Raw genomic sequence first — 10,893 nt, 5'->3', positions numbered from 1 at the left:
TTATATTCAAGAATACCGCACATCTAGTAAACACTCGAGCATTCACGAACCTTCGAGAATATTATGACGTTTTACTAGGTCACGTGACTTCCGCTGTCGTAACAATATTATTCAGGATGAAATTGTCCAGTATACGGTCAGTATATATACACACACATATATATAAATCTTCTTTCTATACCATATTGACAAATACTTATTAAACATTGTTTTTAAATAATATCCAAAATATTATTAAAATAGAAAATTTTCTACCAGCTCATCCTTTATATATTTGCAGTGCGTACAAATATTTCTTCTAACTTTACAATGAAACACCTTCTTATATTTTCTTCGTTTCTCAAAGCTTATGTGTACCCAGGATCAGAGCCACAGGGCTCAGCACTAGATATATTATCCTCTAGTGGGTTAAATCAGAACTTACTAACTGCAGGAATGACATCATTTATTTAAACTGTCGTTCGCAGGTACAGATACAGAATTTCGCGTACGAAACGTTATTGTGTATACTGTATTGTAAACAGATGTAAGCAAATTAGTTTATTACTGTTTGTAAGGGTGTTAAAATATATAAACTTTGACTAGTCATTGTTTGATTCAAAAATTAAGGATGTCAGGGTTCGATAGTAATCCTTTTGCTGATCCACAACCAAATCCATTTGCTGTAAGTATTTAAACTTTAAAGTTTGATTCGACTCTTGATTAGTTAAATTATACTATTATTAGTAAGTGCTTAAAATAACAAGAATTGAATACACAAGTCTAGAGTACATAGATTTGTAATTTCATTTAAATGAAACATAAGTTATGATCTCACTATAATGGTTAGGCGTACTGTTTTCTTAGAAACTAAGAAAGGACGTTGAATTGTTAAAAAAGGCTGCTAGTGCTACGAAGTTGTAGTGCTAGGATTTGAAAGACTGTCATACGACAATAGGTTAACATCTCTTAAGTTAAAGCTATTTTCTCTTGAAAAAGAAGAGTTGGCTCTTAACTTTAAATTTTGTTAATCTTAGTGGATTTGAGTGAGGTGTTTGACTTTAAAGTTTAAGAATATTAAGGGACTAGTGATACTATCACTGATAGTGTTGATGAATCATCGTTTTGCATATTTATTAGTGAGAATGTTACGCCTAGGGCACAGATATAAATTTTGGTAGGTTAGGAGTCAACTTCTGTTAATACAGTATTATTTTTCTCACAACAGGGTGATTGACATATGAAATATTTTGCCTTCAGATGTGGTGAAGTGCACTTAACTGAAGAGAGTTTAAGGGAAGGCTTGATAAATATTTAAAATTGAATAATAATGGTTGGCTTTCAGTGTTTTGCTTTTATTTTAGAATTTAGTATGGTGGATGGGATGGCCTTGAAATTATTCATATATGTAAATTGGAACAAGCTAATTACTTATATTTATAACTTGGGTTACATCATTTGGGATAAGCAAAGTAATTTACAAACTTAGTAACTCTTGAGATAACAAAAATGAGATCTCTGCAATAATACTTATTCTTAGTGGCTCTTATTCTTAGGCAAGCTGCACCTTAAATTACTTGCAAGTTTGATAATCACATGTACTAATTGCCCAATTTTCAAGCCATGAGAAAACATTTACAATTGGTAAATAGTGAAATTGTAAGAAATTAATTATTTTTAATTCAAGGTATTCGTGTCCCTAAAAAAAAGGGGGGGGGGGTGATAATGAAATGATTAATTGGGGATACCATAATTTACTAAATACAATATGCTCCCAAATATAATATACACTATAATCTTTGATTTATTACCATAAGTAATATGCACCTAGACTTTTGCAATATCACAGTCAAAGTACCCCTTTGAAGACAAGGATGTTAGTGTCATATAATATCTAATTGGGTATTTGCCACAGTGCTTGCTATCTTTGCAATCACAGCTGCCAAGTAAACATTATCCGGTTGTTAGAGTATCTCTAAAATCACTAAAAATTAATTCACCTTAGCACTTGCTATCTAGAAAGTTGTGCTAACTATTCAAGGACAATGATTTGCACACAGAATTTGAAGGTTTTGCCAAACACGATTTGTAGTTTTCAATGTCAAACATAATGTAGCAAGAATTAGTTTTGTTTTTCCAAACATTTCTAAGTGTGCATGTAAATAAATCTTAAAAATCACAAGAATTAACATCTTAATCATTTTATTTCAAAACTTATGTTTAAAGATACTGAAAATGAATGAAAATGGGAGACAATTCTTATTTATGCCTTAGAAATGGAAAGATTTAATAAGACACCACCGAAATACAATGTTTCTACTAAGTAGAAAAAGACAGTCTGGACATGCTGCAAAAATTAAACAATTTAGAATTATTACTGTGTGTTATATGCACCCTAACTTGATAAATTTTTAGTGAACAAAATGTATATTATATTCAGAAAATTATGGTAAATGCTGTAAGTTTTAAGTTTAAATTGACATATATGTTGGAATACTTACAGAACTTTCGGAAAGCTAGGGATTTTGATTAAACAAGAAATCAGGAAATCCAAAAGGGCATATGAGAAACCATTATCTGATATTAAAACTTACAAAAAAGGACTTAAGTATATTAAAGATAAGTAAAATGTTAAAATCAGGATAGGGCATTTAAGGTAATGTTTATTAAGATTTTTCTGTATATTATCACATAGGACCCTGCAGTTACCCGGGTAACAAGTCAAACTGACAAGAATCGGTCAGGTTTGGATGACTACAACCCATTTACTAGTCAGTCGCATGGGATCAATCCAGTAAGTTTCTGATACTGTGGTTTTGCTGGTCACTCGTATTATGTAACTTGGCAGCGAGTGTTTTACTAACAAAAAATCCTTTTAGTAGCTCACACATACTTTACCTTTATTCGTGTTTATTTTGTACAACAATGTCTGATTTTGGCATAAATATAACACTGGGATATACCTCACAGAATTTTAAGTTAGACATTTGAATATTAGTAAATTTTTAGAAAACATACAATGTTTTTAAAGGCATCCTCTTTGCATAATAAAATGGTTTTCTTGCTACACTTTGTGGCTTTGAGAATGTGATTGGTAACGACACTCACAGGACTTGTTCACTGTGTTAGTAGTCTTTAGTTTTCTGTAAGTCCACTTTCACTCATTGCTGTAATATTTATTGATTAGCCATCTGAAAAAAATATTTCAGTGAGTGTAAATGCATTAGTGCATAATGCAAGCATGGCACAGAAAGAAATGTCCATAAAAAATTATGATTTATCTATTTAGGTAAATACAGATATGTATATAGTTGTGTGTGTATAATGTGTGATTAGCCTTCATTTCTTTTAATTCTAATTTGTTGCTTAGTTGAAACTTGGAATATAGCCAAAAATTGATTATAAGATAAGGAGTTTGGTTTAATTATCTTTACATATTAACATCTTTATTATTTACACAAAGTATACATATTTGAGATCTGTCAAGTAGCTTTGAGAATATTTGTGAAAATATCTGGAGGGGGGGGCTCTTTTTGCTTTTTATGAAAACATAATATTTTTTGATTCTCATTTTTCAATCTTTATATAAATAATACATTAAATTTGTAAGTTTTAATGTTAAGGGAATTAATAAGATTAATACATCAAGGGGTTTTATGTTGATTTCTGAAGGCAGTGGAAGAAAGACCATAACTTCAATATTTTGAAAGGTCTGGCACATCTCAAAGTGAGGCAATTTTGTTTTTCCAGTAGTGATAAATCTGTGAAACAAATTACCATAGAGTGACAGAGGCTGCAACTTTTCAAGAGTTTAAAAGAAGGCTGGATTTAGTGATTTCTTTCCTGTTGTTGTGGGAATTTGAAAAGTCAGAATAACCTTGATGGACCAAAAAGACTTTTTAATCCCATAATTTATAATAATATTTTACAACATTTAGTGCCAAAAATATTTATGAATTACTTTTCCTATTGGTAAATGTATTTTTTTTAGCCTAACAAGCAATATAATTTGAAAACAAAATATTTAGATCAAAACATTTTTCCTATTTTTTAACAGCCTTCTCAAGTGGGAATAAGCCCCCCTCACTATCAGCCAGAGGTGGTGAAACCTGAGCCTCCCAACCAATCAGCAGTGATGCAACCTGTGATTGAACCTCCTCCTGCTTACTCTCCTTCTTCAGCTCCAACCATCAACACTCAGGAGCTTCAGAGGAGGCAAGAGGTTAGTACATTTCAAGTTCCTATTATTATTTTATTTATATTCTGAATACTTAAAGTAGTTCTGTGTATTCTAATTTGTATAGAAATGACAGCATGTAATGGTAATAAGTTTATGAATTTACATTATATATGCCAGCTAAAATGCCGCCACATGGGCGGCTGTTTGTTGTAGTAATTACGAATTGTAGTATTCATATTTCATTGAAAAAAGTTTAGAAAAAGTGAACATTTTCTAAAGAGTTTTTTTTTCTGGGAAGTACTGCATGGAAAAATTGTTTGAATTGTGCTCTTTAGTCATACACAACTCATTGCATCAAAATGATTCAATGTACAGAGCTCAATTTTCATAACTTTTAAAAACTCTAATGTTTTTATATATTAAAAGTGGTGCCATTTATTGAAAAAATAATAGTTTTTTAAGAGCTCAAGTTTATCAGCTACATTTAAAAATTACATCACTAAAGATATAATCAAACCCTCACGTACAGTACAAGTGAAAGTTGTGTTCTTGTTGTGAGGAGAGTGCTTTTATTTAAAATAGTTCTATTTTAAATAAATAGTTGTTGCACATACCACAGTAATTTTTGTAATTGTCTGAATCTTGAATACCCAAAGTGTGAAATTTTTTATGGATTTTTGTTTGTAATGCCATTCAGTAGGTGGTTCAGGAGTTTTGGTTACATACATAGATACTGACATACATGCTACATTCATTATAGAAAGAAGATTTATCTATTTTAACTTTATTTGCTTTAGGAGTGTTTTTAACTCCTTTTTTGTATAAGTACCATGACATTGTTCTCTCTGTCACTGAAGTAGATGTAATTAGTCAATAAATTTGAACATTTTCTTTTGTTTACATTGTGATTTATCAACTTATGTGGCTTGGTATAGTAAAACCATATTTCATTACATGTGAATGAGCCAGAGAATGGGTACTAAGCTCATACTTCTGGCTGTATGATGGGAATATGTGGTCCTTAGATATATATTTGTGATTGAGCTCCTCTAGGGAAAACTGTTAGTATAAAAGGTGTTTGTGTGTGTGTAGGTGAGATGTACTTAGCCAGTAGGCGGTCAATTTTCCTGGCACTTAACCCGTTACCTGCTGTGGCCATTTTGTCTTATCGTGATAGCAAAATCACATTTGTGAATTGAAAAAATTATAGAGAACTAATCTTTTATTGGATTTCAGATTTTATTTTTGTAAATGGTAGCATAACATTCAATTATTTGTACAAAATTGCATTATTTAATGAAGTTTAAAGAGAAATATAATAAAAAAAAAAAAATCCCAAAATATGTTTGAGACTATAAATAAGCACCCTCTGAGAAGAAAATTTTTAATTGTTAATTTCTGAATAAAATGGAGGGAGGTTTTTAAAGAATACAGTTATCTAGTTATAAATTAAAAACATAATACAACGTAAAAAATAAAATGGTAACTCTTAAGTTGCTAAAGAGTTGGCAGTGGCTGACAGCCATAGTAACTTGGCCATAAGAAAGACAGTACTAGCAAGTTTGGTTGTAATGGAATCAAACACGAGACCATTGAAGATGAGGCACCAGGCCATGCTGACCCAAAGCTTGAAGTAGGAAAAAAAAAATTATAATGCTAAAATTGGCTTTTGATACCCCTAGTAGGCAAGGAACAAACCATCCATTATCTACCTTTGTAATTAACAACAAACAAACATAATGGCAATATTTTGAACACTTGAATTAGTGAAATAATAAAAAAATAATGATAATCTGTAATCATAATTTTGATTGTTGGCATAATAAGAATCTAGTTTGTTATTCCAGTAGCAATTGATTTAATCATAATTTTCACTAGTCAATTAGTTTATGTAACATTAATCAGTGCTTGATACTTGTAGGTAATCACTTAAATCCCTCGGCTCTAGTCATGTTTCTTGCTGTATTTACTTTTGTTGGTTTTGAATGCAAGTAAAAATTATGGTAGCAAACTGTGTGATAGGATGTGTCTGGTAGGCTGCTATAGACCTTTAGTGTGTCACATTTGTGGGTTTTGTTAATTAATAATTAGCTTAAAAGTGTTGACTTTTCTGATTCACACAAGGGGATCCAGCAGAAAGTTAAAATAAAATGTGGGTTCCCACAGAGAGATAATGATAACCTGCAGGTAGCAAATATTCTATGGTGAAATGCATTAGAGGAGGGAAAAAGATAAAGAAATAATGTATATGTTAGATATTGTGTTGAGGGAAATAGTTAGACGTATTCATTACCCGAGACATTAATATTATCAAGTAACACAAACTACACTAAATGGGTTAGGAATAAAATATAAAATTGCATAATATAGAGTACAAAATTAAAAAATTCCTTTTATGACAAAACACAATGCAGTTGGTGGTACATAAACAATTCTGCATAACTATGAACTATGTCTGACACTACACAAACATGTTATTGTTATTAAAATTTTATTCCTTACTGAAGATATTTCTTAGATAATTGCTGTATTAGTGTGTGTGTGTGCGTATATTCCCCTCCCAATAATGACTTCCTTTTAAATACAACTTTTTTTTCTGTGCATGGAATGATTTTACATTGATCTGACTTCCTGACAGATGCGACATACAACCGTGATTTTTGGGCAGAAGGTCGATTGACGACCTCTCTAAGAATTTTCTTCATATCAGTAATGTAATTTACAGAGGCACATTAATAGGGTGTATCCAGTATGGAACAAAGAGGTCACATGACCAGAAATTGCTTCACAGCTTAGTATATATATCTTGCTACCCTGGGGTGCACAAATCAAACTCCTTGGTACATACACGTAGGTATTTTGGTTTTAAAACTTTCAGGTGTTGAAAGGTAACAAGGGGAGGTCAGAAACTGTTTTGTTATCGCCCCACTCGCACATTTTAGGTTTATTCTTTTAGTGAATGTAGTAGATTTTGAGCTAGTGTCTTGATTAGGATTTACTAGCAGGGGTGTGAAGATTATTAACTCGTGGTTCGTTTAATGACAGAGTCAACTAATCTGTGGGTAAGCATGGCTAATGAAATGCCTCAAGGCATCCTGAAAAGCTGCAAATGTCTAAAGCTGAGAACAGGTAGTTGCTGTGAAGAAGAAAGCTTGAAGTGTTGATATAGACCAAAGTTGTGACGAAAACAACAAAATGAATGAAGCATGAAAATTAGAGAATTTTTAGTCATCTTGAAATTGTTTTTATGCAACATATTACATTTGATGTAGTATTTGTATTCAGAGAGGATTACTTTATTAGGTATTGGCTAGAGTCTAGCAATTATTTAGTTCAGATATTTATTCTTATTTCTTTACTGGTTCTTTTAAATTCACAGAATGGTCCCTTTTCAGAGCTGTGGTCAAAGGATCCAAGTTTCAATGTGAAATTTTGGTTTAGGATGGGGCTGTTTTGTTCAATTAAGATATGTAGCTTCTGATGTTTGGTTTTTGGTTTAAAATTACAGCATTTTATAAAGATGTAATGACTGCCAGACTCGTGAACATTCAAAGTGACTCCATTAAATGTGCAAGACAAACAAAGACGGAAGATTTTTTATGAAATAAATTTTGTGGCACTTTGTAATATTTTATATACTGTATATATAATAAAAATGTGATATGTGGATGTTTAAGAAGTAAGTCTGATCGATGATTAAATTATTTTACATAAAACAAAACAATTTTAAATTATCTTTATTGAACTGTTATCCATCATAACTATTATACAGTGTACCAACTTGCTACATTATCTGAGTACCTATACAGTATATAAGCCATTATGCTCAACCTCTGGGAATAGTAACTGGCACAGCTTGAACTTGGTTGTTCATTATCTGGTTATTGATCCTTTGAGTTATGACTTCTTGTCAGATGTAACTTTTTTTATCATGGCAGATTATCAGTCCTTGTTGTCTACATTAAGTCATACCAGATAATGTCTGTAGTCATAACACTCAAATGCGTTAGGGATATTCCATCCATCAGACAAAATCCAGATGCTGATGTTAAACTAGTCAGCAGTTATTGAAAATTAGTTAAATCTTGGAAGTTGAGTGTTTTCTCCCTAATGTCTCAACTCCTACTGCCTTTTGCTGTCTTCAGCCAGTTGTGGGAAGGTAGTTACTCCTAGTACTCATACATAACCTTAAAGTAGAAATAATACTGCCCTAAAAATTCTACAAGGTAAAACTCCCAACCTCCACCCTTTTATTTACAAATGTAAACATATGGTTGAAAACAGATTTTTAGAAAGCAAATATTTTTTAAAGGTTAGCACAACCTCTGCACTTGTGTTTGGTGGAATTATCTATCAGCATGGCATACTGTCTCTCAAGCAGACTAATAAGCTTAGAGGAGGACCAGTAAAATTACCAATCTACTGGTCCACAGTACTAACAACTTAGAGACTTTCACACTTTTTTTTACTTGTCTCACTACTGTTGTGTTTACTTAATGTATTCAGCTTATATTAGTTTTTATGTAATTTTTTATGTTTTGCTCACTGGTTTCTACAGAGGTATAATTGAACATTAACACACTACAAGTACTTTTCTTCTCGTATTAACATTATATTATTGGACCTTCGACCGTTGGCAAGTTAGACTCAATATTTGAATATTTGTTTTCAGAGAGAATCTACATTGAAAGTAAAATTATTACGAGTAATTTGTATATTACTCTGTAATTGTAAAATATATATTCAATGAATTTAAAGTTTTTGCAGAAGTTTATTTTTCTTTCTTGCTTTGAATTATAGAGTATAAAATGTCAAATTATATAACAACTTTTATGCGCAACAATGAAATAACTTTCATATACATATGCGTAAATTAAAAAATATATGTGTGATTGTCAATTATGTGTTATATTTGTATATATATATATAATCTTTTTGTGGTTTTAGTTTCTTAAAAGTGTCTATATATTTTACATTTTTATTTTATTCCAATAATTCTGAACATGCTTTTTGGTGATGTTAGGAATTAGAAAAGAAAGCAGCTGAGCTGCAAGCTAAAGAAGAAGCATTAAGTAACACACCCTATAATGGTATGTCGCTCTTTGGTCTTTGTCTATCACTACAGAATTACCAGAAATTAAACTACGTAAGTGATGTTTTTATAGAAATATTATGTTTTTCAAGAATTTTATGCATTTTTCTTTCAAGACAGGGTTTCAATTACTGTGGAAACTTTGCTTGATTGGAATGTACTTTCTTAGTAATTAATCAGAGGTTCTTAACCTCACAATATACAAATCACTGTATAATAGCAACTGTCTTATTTGTAAGAGCAATGTTGTTAATGAGAGAGACAATTTTCAGTGGAATTGGGAAAAAAAGATTCCATTAATGTGGAAGAACTTTTCAGACAACTAAAGGACGTGAGCAAATTATATTAAGTATGAGAATTGAAAGCAGTTATCCTGTTTGTCTAGCTAGATGAAAAGTAAAGAATCTTGAAACTAAATCTTTTGGGAGTTTCAATGTACATGTAGTTGTGCTTAGTACAAAAGATGTGTAAATATACATTTAACAATCAGTGACTGCCATTATAATATTTTCATTTGATTGTTTTACTAAGCCATGGATAGCAGATTAAACTGGATAGGTGTTCTTGATGTGTTAGTAATTTCATTTTAATACGATTATCAGATGAAGACTGGAAGCTTGGGTTGAATAAGTTGGCATTGGTTATAGAACTTTCAGTCAAAAAAATTGTAGAAAAGATAGAATAATTTGGGTGCCTCCAAAAAGGTGTAATTTTTGAGACATTAACTTGTTTTGTCTTCTTTAACCTTCTGTACATTATATTACATTATGAACATTCTTGTAACTAACTAAAATTAAGACCAACATTACAAAAATATATATACATTATATAATATAGGAAGTATAGTTGTGTTAGTAGACATTCAATCCAGATTTTATCAGTATATGTATGCTTGTGTTGATTATTTCATTGAATGCTGAAAATGGTAACCTGTATCATATCTTACTTTTGGTTGCATAACTTTATGGATCCTCTATATATACAATGTCAAACTTAAAAATAATGTACCCTTGAACTTCTTGGCAGTCTGAGTAATCCCCTCTTATAATCCTTTTGTGCAAAATAGTACTTCATGTAAAAACTTTAAGATTAGAAAACAATATATTGATAATTTCAATCGTCCATGTTACTTTCAAATTGAAAATTTAATTATTTATATTCTTAAGAAATTCCAACATTTCATACCACTAAATTCTGTAATCATCTAGGTCTAAACTTAACACATATTCTGAAAACTTCCTCGTATTCTGGTATATTTGTATGTTGTTATTCTCAAAGTTTGCTAAATAATTAAAGTAGAAAAATATCTACTTTGAGGTAGAACTAAATGAATAACTTGACTAATTGATTGTCTAGATCATTTAATGTCATGTAATATAATCCATTAATCAAATTTTAATGTTTACTGTTATTGATGTTTCAATTATTCCAACTATTTAAGTAACAAAAATATTACCATTCTGACTTCTAATTGTAATTATAGATTAATTAAAGGTTGTTCAGCTTAATTTAATAGGTTCTATATAAATCACTGATAAATGTAAGATGGGAAAGTTAGTTTCACAGTGAAAGTGTTACTTGTAGTTGAAAATGCATGATAAATTATTTAAAAAAAAAAAAAGAGAGAAAATATTGAATTTTT

General features: G+C 30.7%; 1 protein-coding gene across 2 annotated transcripts in view; it reads left to right on the top strand.

Annotated features, from left to right (window-relative positions):
• Positions 1 to 436: 436 nt before the first annotated feature.
• The window catches only part of LOC106461805 (secretory carrier-associated membrane protein 1-like), a 39,458-nt gene continuing 29,001 nt past the window's right edge, over positions 437 to 10,893 (top strand). Inside the window, exons 1-4 of one of the 2 annotated variants that reach the window (XM_013921659.2) lie at positions 437 to 664; positions 2,675 to 2,773; positions 4,037 to 4,201; positions 9,183 to 9,249. In XM_013921659.2, the coding sequence (XP_013777113.1) occupies positions 611 to 664; positions 2,675 to 2,773; positions 4,037 to 4,201; positions 9,183 to 9,249 (385 nt within the window). In that variant the 5' untranslated portion in view covers positions 437 to 610. The remainder of the gene's footprint in view (positions 665 to 2,674; positions 2,774 to 4,036; positions 4,202 to 9,182; positions 9,250 to 10,893) is intronic. The other variant, XM_022388884.1, reaches the window with a different exon arrangement.

The sequence above is a fragment of the Limulus polyphemus genome, unplaced genomic scaffold (assembly GCF_000517525.1).
Source record: "Limulus polyphemus unplaced genomic scaffold, Limulus_polyphemus-2.1.2 Scaffold1035, whole genome shotgun sequence".
Taxonomy (NCBI): Eukaryota; Metazoa; Arthropoda; class Merostomata; order Xiphosura; family Limulidae; genus Limulus; species Limulus polyphemus.
The sequence above is the reverse complement of the archived record's forward strand: the minus strand, read 5'-3'. Positions and strand labels throughout refer to the sequence as shown.